Source organism: Oryzias latipes, chromosome 9, assembly GCF_053564925.1.
Source record: "Oryzias latipes strain Hd-rR chromosome 9, Olatipes_Hd-rR_3.1".
Taxonomy (NCBI): Eukaryota; Metazoa; Chordata; class Actinopteri; order Beloniformes; family Adrianichthyidae; genus Oryzias; species Oryzias latipes.
In genome coordinates, this window is record NC_136245.1 from 26,294,831 (window position 1) to 26,316,374 (window position 21,544).

The 21,544-nt window shown below is 38.9% G+C and overlaps 1 protein-coding gene and 1 long non-coding RNA gene across 9 annotated transcripts in view; one reads left to right on the top strand and one right to left on the bottom strand.

Moving 5' to 3' along the window:
- The window catches only part of aopep (aminopeptidase O (putative)), an 84,848-nt gene that overhangs the window by 18,895 nt on the left and 44,409 nt on the right, over nt 1-21,544 (top strand). For 4 of the 8 annotated variants that reach the window (XM_011478979.4, XM_078953120.1, XM_020705811.3 and 1 more), the window contains exons 7-12: nt 6,024-6,237; nt 6,983-7,089; nt 13,072-13,174; nt 13,287-13,394; nt 14,591-14,634; nt 17,547-17,607. In XM_011478979.4, coding sequence (XP_011477281.1) covers nt 6,024-6,237; nt 6,983-7,089; nt 13,072-13,174; nt 13,287-13,394; nt 14,591-14,634; nt 17,547-17,607 — 637 coding nt within the window. Of the gene's footprint in view, nt 1-6,023; nt 6,238-6,982; nt 7,090-13,071; nt 13,175-13,286; nt 13,395-14,590; nt 14,635-14,944; nt 16,582-17,546; nt 17,608-21,544 lie in introns of those variants that run through there. The other 4 variants (XM_011478980.4, XM_078953122.1, XM_078953123.1 and 1 more) reach the window with 2 other exon arrangements.
- Nucleotides 15,608-18,332, bottom strand: LOC144994608 (uncharacterized). The gene is made up of 2 exons (XR_013658186.1): nt 18,178-18,332; nt 15,608-17,870 (listed from the first exon to the last, which is right to left on the bottom strand). It is a non-coding gene; the product is annotated as an uncharacterized LOC144994608 (long non-coding RNA).

Sequence of the window (21,544 nt, forward strand, 5' to 3'; positions counted from 1 at the left end):
TATTTTATGATCAAAGTCCCACTTTGATCATCTTTTAAGCTGTTTGAAAAGTTTTCCGGGTGGTCTTTTAGTTATGATTTGGCTGCTTTTAGCCAAAATAAAGAAATCTGTGTCGTTTTTTAGGACAATAGTTTCTGCAGACCAGCAGTAGTTCATTAGAAATTCACCTGTGACCTGTAGAAATTCAACCAACCCCCTCCTATGGTTTCCGTATGGAGTGGGCCCCCCCTCTTTCGGTTTTATTTGCACCTTAGACATGTAGGGTCCTTGGTAGGGGGGGTGCTTGGACATCACTACAAGCAAGCAGCAGATGTCCTCCTGGCACCCTACCCGCCAATTTTAACCGCACCTTAGACATTTAGGGCCCCTAGGTGTGGAGGGTGAGGGGACATCACTGTGAGTAATCAGGAGATGTCCCCTTAGTGCCCTACTCGCCAATTTTAACTGCACCCCCCTTAGTACACACACCCCTCCCCCTTCAATATATATATTCAAACATAAACACACACACATGCACACAAACACCCTCTCAAACACCCATACACGCACACACATTTTACAAGGAAGGTGGGACCTGGGTCCATATGTCCCCTACCCCTTCCCTGGTCGGGGGTGCGGGCCTCTTGGCGATGGCGGCCGTGTCCCTTGGGTGCCGGCTCCCTGGGCCCGGCGGTGCTCTCTCCGGACGGTGGGGGGGTTCATATTACACCTGAGCCGGGAGTGTTCGTGTCCCTGGGGGGTGGGTCCTGGTCCTTGCCCCTGGGCGCTGGGCCCCGCCAAACTTCCAACATGACCGAGCCTGGTCGGGCCATATTTATAACACCCCTTGTGGGCCACCCTTTTTTCCCCGGGGTTCCCCCCTCCTGGGCGGGGGCGGCGGGCCCCTGCCTTGCTCCTACCTGGACCAACCGTGGGCCGGGTGGGTGGCTGCCTGGAGTGCGGAGCGGGTCTCCCTTGGGGGGTCCTGGGTCGTACCTGGGGTCGGGGCGGGGGGATGCCCGGAACTCCTGGGTGGTGGTGGGGTGCTCGTCTGGGGCTGTGGGCGTCCCTCTCCGGTGGGGCCCTGCGTTGGGCTCTTCCGGCGCGGCGGGGGGGCTGCTTTCCTGGCTGGGCTGGGGCGGCGCTCTCTTTCCCTCCGCGCCTCCCTGCTCTCTGGCTCTGGGGGCCTCGCGGCGGTCCTGCTGGCCCTGGCCTGTGTGGCGGTCTTGGTCGCCCGGGGGGCGGTTGTTCCCTGCCTGTTCCCGTATGGCGTTGGGGGAATTCCGGCTGCCGCTGCTGCTGCGGCGGGGGTCTGGGTGTGGGGGTGGCTGGGCGCTCCTCCTCCTTCTTTTCACATTCCACCATCCATTTTAGAAGAACATAAACACTCACTTGAGCACAGGTGTTAGCTCACCTTTGCACTAATAGTTTGCATGATTGAATGAATGAAAGATTTCACACTAGTTGGTTTAAAGGCATAGGTATGCGTTCGTGAACACTATCTGTTTTGTGTACATGTTGACATGTGGACATTTTTGCAGCTAGCAGGTGTGTTGATAATATTTGAGTGTGTGTGAACAGGCCCCGCCCTTTTTGTACTACATTTGAACCGTACCGTAGTGATAAACAACCAGTAAACCTGTCTGCTCTATGCTGCTTCATGGTCTTACCCCCCTTCCCCTCCTATTGTCGCCCTCCTACCCCCCCCTCTCTCTGGCGTCCCTCTATCTTCTTCCCCTCTTTCCTTTTCCGTCCGGTCCAACACCAAAGATTTTCAAACATGATTGAAATGAATAAAGTTTGGCCTCAATTACAAAAGGGGTTTATTCAGACATACCTTTGGTTTGTCTGAAGATTAATAACCCCTCTTGTTAAAATAAAATATGTCCAACACAAGAGGCCCTCAGCCCTCATCTGTTTGCCTAGCTGTTGGACAGGACAAGTTTGAAAAAAAAAAAAAAAAAAGAAAGAAATTCACCTGCGAGTTGTAGGCGGGACCATTGGCGTGGAGCAACCCCACCCCCCTTCCCCTTCCCTGTATTTGAGAGCTCAGAACCGGAAACTGTGGCCTTTCTAGCCTATTTTTTTTACATCACAAATAAGCACTTTGTGTCTGCTTGTTATTCCCTTTTGAATAAAGAAACACTCAGAAAGGCAATTTTAAACAAAATTTTCCTAATATATGTTGTGCATCATCAGAAAAAATGCCACAAAAACATGTTAAAAAATACTAAAATCACAATTTTCATCGGAGTGGGTCTTATAAGCTTTTGTATGAATTGTAGAAGAAATTAGCACCATAGCTTTAAAAAAATCAAAAGTGACGTCTTTGAAGAGAAGTGAGATTTTAGCACATTTTGCATGTGCAATTAAGTGTCATCTTACCAATAAGTAAATATTATTTCCTTGAAAACCAAAAAAGATTCCTTGTCAAACACAATGCTAAAAAACTCAAAGTACACATGCACAGGGACCACATGCGCATGTATCTGTCTAAACTCTTCCTCATGCGTGTATCCCTGACAAGTCCCCGATGTCAGCAAATGTCAGTCAGCGCATTGGCGGATGTGAAAGATGTCGTTGTTTTTTTTATAGTGGGATGACACGATTTGTCACTGCAGGGATGGATTCCATCTCCCCCGGAGAAAAACGTGTACAACAGTCATCTTTGAAAGACTGCCTTTGTGTTTCGCACTTACTACCGCACACACATGGACACGCGCAGACGCTGTGGTGGAACTGACAACAAAAGCGGGTCTATCCAATTGTGAAGAAAGAAGATTAGGATACAAAGAAACTCATAACACTAATGTTAGCATCTCCTGCACCAGCGAGAGCCTTTGTTTGTGTAATCAGGGAAAAATACACGGATTTACTTTGGAGATGCTTTCTTGTGAATGATGCCCATAATCTCCCACTTTATATGATGTTGGCATGTTGCTAAAAACAAAGAGCAATGTCGCGTTTTTGATCTGGTCCTCCGGGAAATAAAGAGTAGTGGTTCCTCAGAAGAACTTTTTTTCTCATTTGGTATCCCACCGTTATGATCAGATTAGAGAAAGCAAAAGGTAGTTTATATGACTTTTCAAATGCTAATCCTTTTTTTTTTTCTATGAAAGCAACTCCCTTATTCAACCTCCTCTGATTAACAACAATGGACACAAATTATATTGCTGTATCAAAACTTTGATTTTAAGATCTGGAGATTTGGGAGAAAATGAACATAAGGATAAAGTAAAAGGTAAATCAGTAGGCAGCTGCATGTTATCGTAAGTCTCCCCACAGATATTTGGTCAATGGTTGTCAGGACAGCAGGGGGGCTAATGTTGTTACAAGAAAGAAAGAGGTCAGTTTGTCGCATCTCTGTGACCTCTTTCCCTATTTTTTTATTAAGGAACGGCGTCCTTCTCACCCACAGGTGACCTGTAGAGCCTCAGAGTGCCCAGAATTTTGCACTTGAAATAAGAAAAGAAAACTTAAGGCAAATCTACTCCATGACTGATCTACCCCCGTTAGATTTTTACATTTAATGGTTGTTCAATATAAAAGTTCTTTGCAAAATATAATAAGATGACATATTGACTTGAAAATAAAATCAATTGGATGCTGTGAGCTACAAACCAGCTGAGTATAGTGTTTCCAATGTCTGGAGCAATAAGGTTTATTGGTAAAACAAAGTTGGATTCTTTGTGTTGCTGTAATGCAAAGGTGCAGATCAGACAGAAGATACAGAATGTGATCTCTCCCGGTGTTTCATAACAGAGATTTAGCCTCAGGATTTTAGAAAAGCTGTAGAGATTTAAAGAAATTATTTCAACATTAGAATTTAGCAGTTAAATCGAACTTAGACCCGTCAAAATTGTCCCCCAAAATCAGTTTAGTGGTAGATTCATCCTTTTGCTAAAAAGTTCCACAGTCAAAGGCTGGACTGAGATCTAGCAGGACAGTAGCAGGCATTGATAACAAGTTTAATATCCATAAACTGTCTTTTTGGGATACAATCCAGGAGGTGTGTTTCTTGTTGAAGCCAAAACAAGCACTGCACTTCCAAAAAACTGCTGCATAACTTCCAGAACACTCACACCCCCACACACTGTATATCTGTGTGGTACTGTATGGAATTGCACAGCTGTTCACCAAAAGAACCTGGACTGTGTGAGAAGCACTGCTCAGCACATTGTAGTGATGGGGAGCTCCCGTTTCAAACAAACAAGGGGAAAAAAACAACACATTCTGTTCCAACCGCCACCATCAGGCGAGCGGATCTCGGTGAAAAAATGTGCACATATTAAGCGAGGAACAGCTTCTTTCCCTGAGCTGTTGGCCTCTACCACCCCCCCTACTACCCTCCCACCTCACCATATCCTCCCACCTCCCACAATAACTCAGACTGTTAACACATCTTCCCTCAGGAACTGCACTTGCAAAACTGTTTTTGCTGTTCTTTTCCATTTGTATTCTGGGAAAATGTTTTTTCTGCTATTTAAAAAGATCAAAATGTTTTTTTTCCCCCCTTAATTTGTTGTTTTTGTGAGCGAAATCTGACCAACTACTTTAATTTTTGTGAATATGGAGATTTTATTAATTAGCATTATCAATTGGCGGATTTCAGTTGTTATTGTAAAAATGTATTCTTTAAATTTTAAGTGAGAAACCAAATATATTTGAACAAAACTTCATGAGAAATGTATTTAAGGTGTGGCTCTGAACTTAGAATTACTGTCTTCGCTTCAGGCAGGTATTTAACTGGAAAAAGACTTTTCCTGTCAGATCTAAAATTTATTTTCTCACCTGGGATTGAGAAAAAAGTCGAGCAAAAACGGTCAAACAAAAAGGTCAAACTTTTTTCAAGTGCTTCATTTTTCTCCTTAACAATTAAAAAAAAGTAATGCTGCTTTTAGTTGGTCTTTGTTAACTCTAGATTCATTTCTAAAGTGTAAATTGTATACTTTCTTAGAAATGCAGAGCAGCCAAAATTAGTCATACAATTACAAAATAAATGATAAATATTGAATTACAAAGTAAAACCCATTACAGTTTGATAAAAGCCAAGAAAATGACTAGATGAAGGTTAACAAATCTAATTAGAAAAATCTGCTGGTTTTGGTATAAATGATCACTGAGTGCACTTTGCTCATTATCATAGAGGATTGAGAGAAGGTTGGGTATATTGTGGGTTTTTGAAGACCCACTCCAATGAAAATTGTGGTTTTACACATGTTCTTGCTGCATTTCTTTTCATGATTATACTGTGTTTGAGTATTTCTTTATTCAAATCGTAGTGCAGATGAAGAAATGTTGTGTGTATAAGCGTGTAGTAGTTACATATAAACTGCAACCTGCTCCCTGCTCTGCTCCATTCTGATGCATCCACTGGCAGACAAATAATCAGAATCAGAATTAGAATCATTTTATTGTCATATGCACAGCTTTTACACTGACATACAATATATGTTCCAGTACGAATAGATCCATGTGCGTCTTTATTTTCCTCGTCTGAGCTGACATCTGGCTCAAACGGCTGGATAGCTTCAGTATTGCTCACCATATTTATTGCACCAGTAATGTTAGGTTGGGGGTGTGAGGGGCTGTAAGCTGGCGGGGAAAGTACAAAAACAAAGGGATGTTGGGAAATATGCACAAACTTACTTTGCATCAACAGTCCCGCCCACAACTCAGAGGCTAATTTCTAATGAACTCCAGTGGCTCTGCAGAAACGATGTCTTAGAAAACGATCAGTTTTATTTTTTTATTTAGGATAAAAATGGCACAATTGTGATTAAAAGACTACTGGGAACACTTTTACAATAGATCAAAAGATGATTGAACTGTATTTATGTCAGTAGGTATAGAGCAAAACAGTAGTTACTTATAGTAGTTTCCAAGAAGCTTGATAAGGTCTTCACTTGACTTAATGCGTTATTTTTAACAAATGTGTATGTTTGTTTTTTTAGATTTATTGTTATTCCTAAAATTGTCCTATATGTCACAGTCCTCCTCCTGCTGCATCATTTCACATGTATTTCATCTTTTGTCATCACCAGCCCCCACATAGTGTTCCTGTCCCAGAGTGTGTTGGACACAGGAAGTCCTGCTTCTGGAGGGGGCAGTCTATCCCTGTGCGGGTCTAGGATTTGTCATGAGATTGCTCATTCCTGGTTTGGCCTGGTTATTGGAGCCAGGGACTGGACTGAGGAGTGGATCAGTGAAGGCTTTGCTACCTGCCTGGAAGATACCATTTGGGCCCAAGCACAACAAGTACGTTGTGTTTATGTTAGTAAATGCTTCCACCCCTGGAGCATTGAGATCAGCATTGCGCCAAACTAGTAAACCATAAAAACATCTGTTTATTTTGAATAATTTTGGTTAAATGTATCATTATTTGCTGTAGTAAGTTGATATTTTATGCCCATCTCCAATTAAGGTAAAGTTGTCTTTAAAAGATGTAAAAAACTATAAACCATCCACCCCAGTATTGTCTCAGTTTGTGTTTTATATATTACCATAGCTATTACTTTGAATTCATATAGGAAATAAAATCATTAAAACTAAATTAATGATTTTTTTTTTTAGACAAAAGCAATTCAAACGCAGAAAGTCGAAAAAGAAACTAAAAACATCAACCAAACAAGCAGGAAAATAGACCTCCTTAGCAAAACTTAACATTATTCAATTTTCATAACAGCTGATTGCAATATGATCCTACACTTTAAAAACTAAAAATAAGAGACATTAATTCTGAGTGTAAATGTTCTTATTTTCTTATTGTCTTATTATACAAATTGAAATAAAATTAGAACTAATAATGACTGTACCTTTTTTGTTTTACTTTGTATGTTAACAAGTTATGTATTGGCAACATATATTTTCTATGAATTTTAGAACATAATTGTAAGTTGAACATAAATTTCTTTGAAGAAAATTAACATAAAAAGGGAATAAAAGCATGAATTTTTGAGCCTCCTAGTGAAAGTTGGCTCTCTCCTTTTTGTCTTTTGGTCAGCTTTCTTCACAGGAGAGATCAGAGCAGTTTGACCTGAAGGCACTGCTGAGGTGGAGACGACTTTCTGATGAGATGCAAAACTCAAAGGAGGAACTTCAGATTCTCAGGTATGAGTCCGTTTGATCAGACTACGGTGATCTGGATAAAAATATAGAAAATGGGGTGTAGTTGAGCTGATAAGGTTTTGGCTGTTCCTGATATATTTCTAAGTGTGGAGGCAGAAATTGTTATTAATTTTTGCATTTGCTGTAGTTCTGTTCCATTAAAATGTCAAAACCGATAGGAAACAGTAACCAAGAACTTAGAATGTAGAAAAGCAAATGTTCAACTGTGATGTTTTCAAAAGATTTTGAAAAATTAAGTTTAACAAATTTTCTTAAAAAGACAAAATCTACTTTTAACCCATCTTCTTTGTCATTTATACCTAAAAAACCCATAATTCTTTGTTTAGCCTAATTACAGCTTGATGCACTGTATTTACACTGTTCATCTTAAAGGAATAAAACAAACTGAAGAAAATTAACATTTTTTTATTAATATAAATGAAGACCTTATTTTTAAAGCAGAAAATTTAAGTTTTAAAGTGGAAACACTTCTAAAATATCCATTAACAAATTTATTTTTAAAGCAAAGTAATTCACTTGTTCCTTTTATTTGCTTTAAACTTACAAAAGAAAGTCAAAAGTTATACTATTCACTCAGTATCCACAAATCTTGACCGCATGCCGCTTTTTTTACCTTTTATTTTATCTTTTTAAATCTCAAGTCACAGAAAACTGTTCACACAATAAACTGCTCACAGGAAATGCAAGTTTAGTTCACTAAATTGGAGCCACAAGCATGGCTTCTTTTGATTTCAATAAGCAGTATTGACTGACCTAAACAAAAATAATCTTCAAGTTTGCTTCTATCTTTTGTCTGACTGCTTCCGTTTTAGCACATTACAGTCCCTTCAAGGTGGAATCGGGAATATTTTGTACAGATTGAGGCAGCTCATAACTGCAAACTGTGATCAGCAGTGTAGTTTATTTATTTATTAACTCATAACTTATGTATGGACTTAATAGGTTTTGCATTTATGTATTGTTTGAAGACGATTGCGTTGTTTGCCTAAACCTAGCATGTTTATTAAACCGTAGGAGCAACTGTGGGCTGTGGTTAGCAATTTTCCAGCCACACACAGGGAAATAGTGACCTGCATGACTGATAGTCTTCCATTGATGTATTCAAGTAAAATGTATCTATTATCAAATATTTCTGAAGTTAAGCACCAAATAGTCTTTGCACAACCTATTTTTTTTTAAATCAATTTAGTTTCAACCATTAGATCATCCTGGGAAAGTGTCCGTTGCATTTTATTGAGCACATTTTTCTCATTGCCTGCTCATGCAGACACCGATGTCAGAGTGAGGTTTATGCATTCCAAGGATACAGGTGTGGCAGGTGTGGAAACACGGGGCATTGAAGTGTGCTGTCTCATCATGTCTTTAAGAAAAAAATAAGCTAAAAACATGAGGTTAGCAAACACACACAACTCTTCATCTGATCCTGACAATGTGGAGCCTACACCCTATTTGTTTAATCCAGGGTGGAAGCTCATTGTCATCGAGGGTTTAAAGGTGTAAATCATAGATGGGAGTTTACTCTTTACATGATGAAATTATAAGCTTTGATATTTGTAACTGGTCTTTTGAAAATGATAAAAAAAAGTTCTTCATTGGATTTTGTGGCACAAATACTTGGCAGTTTTGTCTGTGGTAGTTGGACAATAAGACTTTTTAAATTTATGCGAAATAATTATTGATTAGGTGAATATAGTTTTATTTTTTAAGGCTAGTAGAAATAAAAACAGGATTTTTAGAGAAGTTTTAAAAAGTAGGGTGGGATCCGGAGGGATCGTGCAGTCAAATGAGTGTTTTGACTTATTTTTCCCACAATCCTGGGAGCTGTTCTGTATGATGTTTGTCTCAGTTTTCCAGATATTGCTTTAACATCCACTGTTCCTGTTGACTGCCATTTTTTTATTTACATTCTAAACAGAGGAAATTGGCATCTGTAAATGCTTTGCTTTCTTCTTACAGCCTTCTCCTACTTTATGAGCGTCAACTATTTTCAGTTTCATTGCTCTAGACAACTGGGGAAGAAGCCATAGAGATTGCTCAGATTATTTAAAACCTGAGATTGAAACCACCTGGTCTTTGCAAACGATGATTATGAACAATCCATGATACTGTCAGGTCTCAGCTTTCCAAAATTGGCAGTAAGGTGTCAACTCTGCAGGTGCCTAAACTTTTGCACATGCCATTATCGTGTTTGCTTTTATTTTGAAAGTGTAAATGATGAAAATACACTTTTTGGACATATTACAAGAATATCTCATCTGTAATCTGATACCCTTTAGGGGATTTTTCCATAGTTCCTCAGCTTCTTTATGCACTTAATACAACTCTTTTACTTGGGTGCCCAAACTTTTAATCCCCACTGTAAAATCTCCTTTCCTGAAACCTTTCATAACTCGTCCAAATGGCTTCATCTGCATGAGATCAATTTCTTTTAAAAGTACACTTTAGGAATTTCAGTATTTCTCTTTTAAATGTAGGAAACAGAAAATTTTCCAATAAATGATAAAGATGACAGAGATAATTCATCTCATCTGCCTATAGGGAAAGGAAGTGACTATTCGCGCATAATTTCTAAACGTTTGCGTCCAATCCTGAACTTTTTTCTTGGCCGCACGGACCCGGAGGATGGGTTAGGGTTATGGGTAATTCATGCGACCAATAACAGCAACATTTAGCCTTGAACCCACTTAACCCTTGTGCTAACCTAGGCACTTTAATGTTGGGAGTGGGGTCATCTAGACCCACTAGACAGTGCTCTGAACCTTTTTTCTTCAATGATTTGTGATCTTCACTGGTGTCCATGGATTACATGAAATCTTTCCACCTTTATCCACCTTTTGTCATGGTAGGGAGAACACGTCAATGTAAGGGTGGGGTCATTTAAGATAGCACAAGGGTTAATACCTGAAGGCAATGCAGCAATGTGCATCATAGTGGCCAACATGACTTTCCATCTGTGTTTGTGCTTGTTGCATGTGAATACGTGCGAATAACATCAGCCTTGTTTAAAATGAGCAGGAAGTGACATGTGCTTGCTGTAAAAAGCTGCAAAGCATTACTGTGCTCGGTCATGGTCTCACATTTTACAGTGTAATTTTAGGGAAGCTTGCTGACGAAACCATGCAAAAAGTGCATGAAATGCAGCAGATGTTTGTGTTACGACAGGCTGCTTTTCAGAGGAATCATGGCTACTGCACATGTGTGAAAACAGCTTTAAATTAACCTCTGATTGCAAGAGTTCATCCCCTCTTTCACAGTTCATCAGGGTGTTTCTCTGCAAAATAGAAAGGCAGGTGACTAAGGCGACCAGTGACAGCATAAATCTTACAATTAAAAAGGGTAAACAGTTTACGGACCCACTACCACAGAAATTGCCATTTTCTAACATTAATATAAAGTGTTACAAAATGTGCCACACTAACGGGTCTGTTTCTCCCCAATCTCTTAACATTTTTCCTGAAAGTACAACACCAGTATATTCTCATTATAAGCTAATTAGAGGGAGAAATAGAAACAGTCAATTGACGTGTTACCTTGAGGGGTTGTTCGGCGCACAGCAGGTCAGCCAAACATACAAAAATATGACGTGCCTGCAGGCGTTCAGCACACGTGTTCATGTCATAATAAGGATTCCTGTTATGAATAAATAACGATCAAACATTTACCAGGGCTGAAACGGTAGATTACAGCTTATTCTCTTTCTGTAAATTATCAGAAATAAATATATAGTTTTAGAACAAGATTCTCTGCTAAAGTTAGTTTAAAAAAAAAAAACTAAAAAAAGAGTAAAACACAAATACACAGAAAACTTCTTGTGATGAAGGAGATAACGCCTGTTTGAGCATGAGAGTGGGTGGTCGTGCTCAGGAGAATTATAGCACACGTTCATGTTATTTATGGCTCTTCACCCCGCTCTAAAATGCCTTGAGGATTATCAGGAGGTCGTCGACATGATTGTGTTATAAAGAGGGATTGTAGTTCTAGTCTAAGTTCCACAAATGTTTAGGATTTGGGTTATTAATAACCCTCATGACATTCTTACATCTCCAGACTCGCATTTGTTCCCTCCACAGTCGCTCAGTTCGTTTGATTGGCTTTGCTTTTATAAATAAGTCAGTATTTGTGAAAATATATGATTACTACCATAAAATGTATGAATGAGCACAGGCTGATCACAATGCACAGATACTATTAAAGCTGTTCCTGAAGATTTAGCCGAATCTTTTGCCAGTTTCCACAAATAAACACACAAATGAAGGTTAGATGGCAGGTTGTTCTTTCCAAGTTCAGTAGGTCACAACTGACACCCCCTGATCCAGCAGGGGCCCCAGTGGCCAGTGTTTATCAGTCCATTTCAGATGAGTTATATATAGGGCAGACTGGGCCAGACACCATTCTCCCTGCTGATTTACTAGGCTGCTGGGGAAACTGCTCTACCTTATCCGGTTTCCACAGTCAACCAAGTGTAATTTGTCAGGATCTGGCCTGCGGAGCTATAAACCTCTAGTGTTTGTGTGTGTATTTCTGTGTGTGTGTGTGTGTGTGGGTGTGTGTGTGTTCTATCAGTAATAGCTCCTGACTTCCTTTTGCTCTTTTTCTTCAATATCAGACACACCCAGGTACATGGATGGCAGCACACACACACACACGCTCACACTACAAGGACTACAAGGCAGATAAGAGCACCATTTATCCTGAAATGCAAAGCTCTATTGTGCAGACGTTGAAGGCAGCCAGCAGTGATTCTTCTTAGAGCTTTGGTTAATCATCTCTGAAACAGGGAGGCGGCAAAAGTCGTGGATTCTTACATCCATACTTATGGTTGGTCTTGACAGAAGGGTGAGGTCCCTTTGTGTAACACGGCAGTGATGGATCAGCGTTTTTCCTCCCTGCGATGTGCCGCTGGTTGCCTGCCGCACAGAATGGACCAATTTCTTTTAGAAATACATGTTGTTTCATTGTTTTTGTCCTTTGCCTCAGTCCGTCTTTTCCCCCCGTCTGGCACACACACACATACATCCATTGATACACAGCTGTGCTTACAGGGGGATTTCTTCGTATTACTTCTGGCAAACATGCACTGGATAAGAGAGAATTAGTAGAAAAAAAGTTAAAGGCATGATAAAGGTCTGTGACAATCGGAAATTCCAGGAAACTGATGACTTCCGTTTTTCAGCCCAGTTGGTGAATCAAAAATTCCCGTCTATTTTCTGTTTTTGATATCCATCTCTTCCTGTTTTACATTTCCGCCCCCACCCCCCAAGCCCGCCTAAGTAAATCAAATATTCGACCAGCTTCTGACTCAGAGCCAAACCCATGGATGAAATAATAAATACTGAGGATATAAATGAAGCCATGAATGGTGGGCTTCTTGCTCCGTGTGTGTGTGTGGGTGTGTGTCTGGTCTTGCCATAAAATGGTTTTGTGCAGAAGTGCAAGCCAGTGATGAAGGGTGTATTGATTGGTGGGCCTGGCGCCTGCGGTATTGACTTGGTAGGAGGGTGATCCTTCAAGGCCTTCCTATTGGCACACTGAGTTAATCTGCTCATCCTGATCAATACTAGCTAACTGAAACTATCATCGCACAACATCCCATGTCAGAGCTTGTTTGCCTGGCTCTTATTGGCCTTATGTGTGTTTGTTGTTGTGTTTATGGAGGTGGAAGGCATGATTTGTGTTCATATGACAAAGAAAGTGAAACATGGTGCGTGTCTTTTTTTTTCCTCTGGCAGGCGGAAGTGCTATATGTTTGCTCCATGAGTTATGGGTGACAGAGTTGAGCTCATATAAATACTATAGTACACAGGTATAAATCTGTAAGCCCGCCATGGGAAAAGCATACCGTCTTGGCAGTACTTTTGTTACTGACAACCTAAGAGGTTGGACTTAATGTTACACAAGTCCCTCGCATTCTTTTGAAATGCTCAAATAATATTGTTCTGAGAAGAAAATAACTTTATCTCGCAGGCCGAACATGGAAAAGACTGGACAGGTCAGTGAATCTGGTTCCTCCACCGTCAAACATGCCCTCAATCCTGAGAAAACCTTCATGCAAGTTCACTATCTAAAAGTGAGTGACTGAGAAAGTAGAAATGGAAGGATATATATTTAAAAAAAAAGGATTTAGCAAGTCAAATTACTAACCTGAGGGCATCAACAGTTGTTTGTTTTCTTTTGTTCAGGGCTACTTCCTCCTCAGGTTCTTGGCCAGTGAAGTGGGTGAAGAAGAGTTTATTAATTTCCTCAGAATGTTTGTGAGGAAATATCATGGACATCTTATTTTGTCTCAGGTAAGGTTTTTCAGGTATGACAATTTATTATTCTAAAATCATGAATCTTTATCTTAAATGTGTTTGCAAAATTACAGTTTGACATATTAAACTTTTATTTTTATTATACAAAAAACAATTTTGCACAGTCTTGACCCATATAACCATTCATATCATTTGACACTCATATTTTAGACTTATTAGCATTAGCATTAGTATTTAGACATTTTCTTTAAAAACCCACTGTTCTATAACTTGGTCCATGTGCTCTACCCTACTGTGGATTATCATTCCACTAGGGGCAGTAGAGTGGCTTTTCCTGAACTTCAAAATGGCTGAAATCTCAAAACATACTTTTGGTGGGAAAAATTTAGCCAATTTTCAAAACTTTGTGGTGACAATAACTCATCTATTGCCATTAATCTTTTTAATATATATTTTTTAAATTACAACCCACTTAATTAAAAAGAATGCAAAAGATAGTTCATTCTTTGTACTACAGTTACACCGTGTTAAAAATGTGAGGATTCAATTCTAGAAAGTTGGTTAATGAGGTTTTTTGTTTTCTAAACTCTCATGTAAAATTTCTTTTGCATCTTAAACTAACATTGTTGTGGGCTAAAACTTAACAATTCATCCAATATATAATTTATACAATCCCATAAAAATAATATTGCAATTATTTATTTGTAGATTTTACCAAAGGTTTTCAAAAACATCCTAACTCCCAAAATAAATAATGTAGTGGGTTTGACATGTAACTTTGTAAATATATTTTTTTTACGTGCTTAGTTCCAGCCAAGTTTAGATTACTCTCCCATATTCTCTTGCTGCAAAGTCATGAGGTGCTTGTTCTGCTGAAACAGGCAATGTCCTCCCTAAAAAAATATGTCAGTATGGAATTATAAATGACAAGTAACACACTTTAATGTCTATTTTCTATTTTACGCCAAAGAAACAAAATCCCTGATGCTGAGTTTTTCACACTGTGAAAAACACAGAAGTGTTTTGTAATGTGGTCCACCTGGCTCCTGTTCCTGCAGAGGCAGGTTAAAGAATGGATGTAACATAAGCACCGGCTGACTTTGTACACTAAATTTAAGATTAGGAATGTCTTTCTCTACTTTTCTTCTTTCTTTCTTTTTTTTTTTTTTTTTTTTTTACATAATATCTCATTTGTATCTATTTTTTCTGTTTTTATCCCGTCTTTTAAAAAGGATTTCCTCCAAATGTTTCTGACGACTTTTTCACACATGAACAGGTATGTCAGTGCATGTGCATTTTTTTTTTTATTAATCCAAAAATGCCCAGCTGAAATAAATGCGTCTAATCCCTCAATTTATTAGCAGTAGCTCTGTTTTCTGCTTCAGTTAGATCTAATGTCAGACACAAGCGCATGTGGCGATTTGCTCTCTTAACTAATCTGGTCCTGGTGTTAAAACACGGGCAGATAAAGCGCCTTGCACCAATCTGTTGAGTGAACAGTCTCATCCACTCTCATATTAATTGAAGTGTAAAAGCTAACTGCTCCTCCTGCTCTCCTCCTCTCTAATTTTCTCCCTCTCTACCAGTCTCTGTGTGAATGGTTATTCATTGAGTTGTCCATTTCTCATGATTGCCTCATTAACCTCTTCCGTTTGCATCTCTTTCTGCACCTTCTTCTCTTCTGTCTGTAGATCCCATTTTCTTTTTCCCCTTACAAGTGTTCCTTTTTGAATTTTTGTGGGCTGACCATGATCCTTTACTTGTTTTTGTGGAGTTTGCTGCTGGACATGCAGAAATCAATTGAATTAAACAGATGGAATTAGGGTAAAATCAATATTTGGTTTTGATGCATCTGTCAGTAAACAACAAACAAGAATAGAAGGGGAAAAAAATCAACGGTTAATGCTGATGCTTAGGGGCACTCTGTTTAAAATTCATAAAATACATTATATCTTAAAGAAATAAGTTACTTTTATTTTACAAATATAAGTCACCTTAAAAAAACTGTTTGCAGATTAACATTCAATCCTATATTTATAATTAGTTTTTGTGTTATAGGTTTACGTTTCTTTCTAAATATAACAATAATAATGTTTATCAATGTAAATAACACTGTTGATAGATAAGGCCAGTCAAAGAATGGCATAGATGTTGTTGGAAAAAAGACAGAAAATAAGAAGAGAATTCAATCCCAATGACTGCTTTGACTCCACTGTTCACAGATTAAACACACACACAGAGTGAACACATATTTAAACAGTCTCAGGTTTATTATGTGTTAGCTGTTAGTATATATCATAATTCTCTGTAAAGCAATGAAAGTATAAAAACAACTGGTTTTCCAATTTTACCTGAACTTGAAGTATCAATAAAGCACATGACAAAGATGAATTACTTAAATATTGTAAAAAAATAACTTTTAAAAATCAACATGGCAAATGCAGATCATTTTTCAAAATATATGCAGATTATGTTTCTTATAAAAGACATGTATATATAATAACATCTAAGCTATTGTTTTTTTTCTTTGCTTGTTTAGTGGTGAATTCCACCGGTAAACAAGTTTTACTCAACTATATGAGTCAAAGTGTAGTCAATAAATCACAGGATGCACAAATTTAGACAATAGATACAAGCTTTAAACACAGAAATGTTAGGTTACGGTTTCTTTCTTTTCCCCTTTACTCCTGGTTTTCACTTTTTTTAAACCATTCCTCCACTTTAATAGAACTTTATTAAAGATTAAAAAAAATAAAAAGTTAAATGTGTAAACCACAGATACATCATTGGCTTTAAAATACTTTATACACCAAAAAACACCCAAAAACTTTGCAGAGAGCTTAAGGCTGAGGAGTGAGACTATAAGTATATACTAAGAACTTTAATTTTTATTGGGAAGCTGAGAATTTCAGAGTAGCTTTTAGTTACTTCTGCTGTTCTGTCCTTTTTAGATTAGCTGGGAAGTCAGAAGAGGAAATAAAGGGTTGTCTGCCATGTCATTAAAATGAAACTTTACCAAACATAAGAAATGTCATCCTAATAATTAAAAAGGTGTAATTGCACAGAATAGTGATAACAAGAAAAGAAAAATGTGTCCATGAAAAATGAATCAACATGCTTTTGGGGGAAAATGAAAACTTGATTTTGATTTAGTCTTATTAGGTTATTTCAAACATTAAAAATAATAGAATACTGTGCTGCAAAAAAAAAAAAAAGGACAAAACAGATATATCAAACCCATTTCAGAAAACAGGTGTTACATTGATTAAAAAAATAAAGAAAAATGAGCAGATGTTAGAAGATGATTCAGTCTTGTCAGTGTTATTTACCCATAATCATGAATAGACCTTTGGCAGTAATGCATACAATACACACACAAGTCACATTAAATTAATTATATATAAGGATTATCACATAAAGTCAAGTAGACTTTTATTTGTTGCTTAAAAGAGTGTTAAGAAGCAAATTTTTATAATCCAACCCCTATTGAGTTGTTTCTTTTTCTCTATATTTTTGCATAGTTGCCATAATCCGGCCCTCATCAGATCAAGTGCAGCTTATTTATCAAGTAACAAAATGGAGGGCTTATTGATTATCTTCTGAAAACATTCTTATGTAATTTGAATAAATATAAATCAATCGCCTCACGGTATGCAATAATAATGGATCAGAATACAATGTCACATTATTTCAGTAATCATCGCTACACATTGCTGATCAATTAAAGAAAAAATAAAAAATACAGCAAATGCTTTACAAATAACTTTTTTAATAACGTGAACGTCAGGTGGCCAAAAGTAGTCAAATGTGGAAAGTTTTCCAAGTGCAGGTAGGATTAACATTGTGGTGCTGGGTAAGCTGTGCAGGTATGCTTCTCAGTTTGCATACCCGCTTTTTACTGCTTGTGTAATGTCTGCACGCGTTTCTTATAATCAGGGTCATTTTCAGCTCGTCTCTCTTTAACCTCACTTATGCATGCTCATGTTTTCCTGCATGTGTAAATCCAGTTTACTGTCGGTGCATGCTTGTTTGCTCGGCGTCACACAGACCAGTAGGTGTGCCTCGCTTTTTTGTTGTTGAAAGTGTCGGACTTGTGACCTTTTCCCCTGGGACACGTTTTCAAACGGCGTCTTGGGCAATCGCAGTCATTGTTGCTAAAATGCGAAGACTTGTGCCATTGTGTTCCAGAAAAAGCCTCACCCTCTGTGATATTTACTCTGACTGGCTTGATCGACCAGGAATTCCAGAGGTATGATTTGTCTTTCTGTAATTTTGAATTTTGAACTCTGACAACATATCACCTTCCAAGACGCAAAGATGAAACCACTGTCTTTATTGATACCCAGATAAAGAACAAGATTTCTGTGTTTTTCCTCCACTCATCAAAGTAGAAGAATGCTATCACTGTAAATAATAAATCAGTGTGGTTTTGAGACCTGACATCAGATCCAGGAGAGTCAGAAGTTTTTAGATGATGCCCCATGGTTTGCAGCTTCTGCGGAGGAATGTACCCTGTAAATAGATCACAATACCTGGAAAACATTTGTCTTCTTATAAAAAAGCTCTAAATAACTGTATAATCTAATTTCATGGTGAAAATTATACCCTCAATTAAACATAAATTACAGGCTTCATGCAGATGCTTAGTGCTCAGGAATTGTGTGCCCCCCCCCCAAGAAATCACTGATTTCTTTTAAGAATGACAGGCAGACTGTTAACGCAATTGAACAAAACGAGCAGTTCTGATCTGCTTCTGCCTTCTAACTGGGGAAAAGAGAAAAGTCACGGTCTGAGGTTCTAGAATTGCAATGCTACTTACACGCTCATGCAGTCAATCCCCTTTAACAGCTTCTCCAGTTCTCCTATTTCCATGGTAACTGATCTTAATTACCATTGTGTGTGCGTGCATTTTTCAAGTATCTGTTCTTGTACTCCTGTCTGGGAACCTTCACCTGCTAGATTACTTGATGATGTAACTGGAGCCTTTCAGGGGCCTCTAAGGGTGGGAAGGACAGTATGGAGGGACTGCTGTTTTCTGCAGCCTGATTGGATGTTGACCGAGTGCTCCTGCCCTGCTTTTTGTGTGCGTGCGTGTGTGTGTGTGTGTTTGTTTGATGTGCCAGTCTCCGTCTAATGAGATCAGCCAGATCGATTGAAACCTTTTACAAATGCAAGTGCTTGTGCATTGTGCACGCTAGACATAAACACATTTTGAAATCTTTCCCTCTCTTTATCCCCTTTGCCTGCCGTCCATCTCTCTAAAACATTCTCAAATTGAAATCAGGCCGGAAACGCTTTGGCATCATAATAAACAATGACATTCACCAATCCTGCAGTGAGAGATGTGGAATGAGCGGGCCTATTTTAGACCTCAGTGTTTAGATGAGTAAGCACTCCCTTTGGGAGGATGCATCCAGGCTGAGGTGTTTATATAAAGGCCACTCTTGTTTTGCCAGACTTTTAGAGAGGCCTGATACCTTCAATTTTAACTAAGACTCCTTCATTAATTATTTATGCCTGTCTTTTCTGGGCAAGGTTATTGATAAATGGCATTTATAGCAGTCTTGCTCTGGTGCTTTGCAACAGCCAACCCAAATCTTTCTTCTAGGCAAAAACTAGGGTTCTATTTCCTTCATGATAAAGACTGAGCAATATTTGACAGTCCCTGACAAAAGTCTTGTCGCTTATCCATTTTGTAGAAACAAAGCGTATAACCTCACTTTTAATGAATCCATTGGTTTTAGAAATGTCTCATATGAAACCTAAAACCCTCCCAAATTATGTTCGATATACTAAAATAAAATTGCTTCACTGAAGAAAGATTGATCATTTAATGAACACAGAAAGGTCACATTTTGGCAAGACAAAAGTTTTGTCGCCTACAGTAATGTGAAAATTTAACAAATAATTTACTTCAAAAACAAAAATATGTTGCATAACATCAGTGAATTAAGTAGTGCTACTGTGACATCCATATTTAATATCTTGTATGACTTCCATGAGCTTGAAGGACAGCATCCATGCGGTTTGACAATTATTCATACAATTTATCGATGAAGTCATCAGGAATAGCAAAGAAAGCAGTCTTCCATGCCTCCCAGAGTTCATCAAGATTCTTTGGTTTGGCCTTCCATGCTTCCTCTTTCATTCTACCCCAGACATGCTAAATGATGTTCATGTCTGGTGACTGGGCTGGCCAGTCCTGGAGCACCTTGATCTTCTTCGCCTTGAGGAACTTTGATGTAGAGATGGAAGTATGCGATGGAGCACCATCCTGCTGCAGAATTTGACCCCTTTTATGGTTGGGAATGTAAGAGGTAGCTAATACTTCTTGATATTTTAGGCAATTGATATTGCCTTCCACCCTGCAAATGTTTTGCACACCCCCATACTGGATGTAACCCCAGACCATGATTTTTCCGCCACCAAACTTAACTGTTTTCTGGGTGAATCTTGGGTCCATGCGGGCTCCAGTTGGGCTCCTGCAATATTTGCGGCGGCTGTGATGTAATTCAACTGAAGACTCATCTGAGAAATCCACCTTCTGCCACTTTTCCAGCGTCCATCCTTTTAGCAGGCCGTGGGCCTTGGCAAATGCCACACGTTTTTTCAATTGCCTTTTGTTTAGTGCTGGTTTCTGGGCACTGATTCGACCATGGAGGCCATTTTGAGACAGAATTCTACAAACTGTTCTGGTTGACACAGGGACTTGAGGTGAGCAGGCCTGGTGGAGCTCTGCTGCAGTGGAAAAGGGGCTGGCCTTGGATTTTCGAACCAATAAACGGTCCTCCCGAGCAGTTGTCTTGCGGGGGTCTGCCGGACCTGGGCTTGTCAAAAACATCTCCAGTCTCTTCAAATCTTTTTCTTATTCTTTGTACTTGACGCTGAGACACATTGAAGGTGTCAGCCACCTCAGCAGTGGATCTGGTCTTCAGCTTCTTGATAATCAACGCTTTGGTCTCAGGGTGAATCTTAGGCATGTTCTCAGAGGTCAAGTTGCAGTTGATGTGAAGGCCTGGTGTGCTGGGGTTCTTTTTATACACACCCACTAATTGATTGATCAGTAATTGATCACAGGTGAGGCTGTAATCTAGGATTGGGTACATCATATGACAAGGCGACAACACTTTTGTCTTGCCAAAATGTGACCTTTCTATGTTCATTAAATGATCAATCTTTCTTCAGTGAAGCAATTTTATTTTAGTATATTGAACATAATTTGGGAGGGTTTTAGCTTTCATATAAGACATTTCTTAAACCAATGGATTCATTAACAGTGAGGTTATACGCTTTTGTTTCTACAAAATGGATAAGCGACAAGACTTTTGTCAGGGACTGTAGTACGGCCTGGAATTTATAAATTTCTACACTGAAAAACTTCTCAAACTTCTTATAAAGCAACCCCCTTGTGTTTGCATTTAAAGTCTCACTTTTCTAGTATACAAATCAAATTCAGGACTTGAATTGATTTCAGGAATCCAGTAAAATATAGATTTTAAACAGATGTGTCTTTTGTTTCTGCCTAAAAAAGCACATTTTTGTGCAATACTTGCAAGGAAACATGCAAGTGAACAGTGAAGGAACAGTGTGTAAACATTTTAGGTAACATTTTAGGTAACCGTTTATCGCAGCGATTGCTCGTTCAGGTCTAGTAGTAAAATGTGTCCAAAAATGTGTCTGTTTTATATCTTTTAAAATTCTGAAAGAGTTATTTTAGGGACAATATCTTAAGGAAGCGACTCCATTCACCTCAAAGTTAAAACTGTGGTTCATCATCGATGAATCTTTTGAGGTGAGCAAAGTGACATGCTTTATTTGCCCTCCATGTATGTTTAAGAGCGAGGTGCAACATGTACACGCTGTCCAGTATTGATTCACAAGAGAGGCAAGACAAAGGGTCTGCTATTCGGGCAAGTGTAGTGGAGCTTTACTTTCGACAGCGCAAGAGCTATGTATGGTATCCTGTTACACAATGCCAATTTACTGCCTCGACACTCACTACTTTCTGAGCTGCCCACACTAACACCTCCCTCTCTGTGTACTTCCACCGTACTCAGAGAAATACTCTGACACACCATTATAGTACTGAACTTTGTGTGTATGTGTTTAGTGAGTGTCATGGCTTCAGGCCATATACGATGAGCCCCTGCTGCTACCACTAGTGTGTGTGTGAGAGTAGTATGACA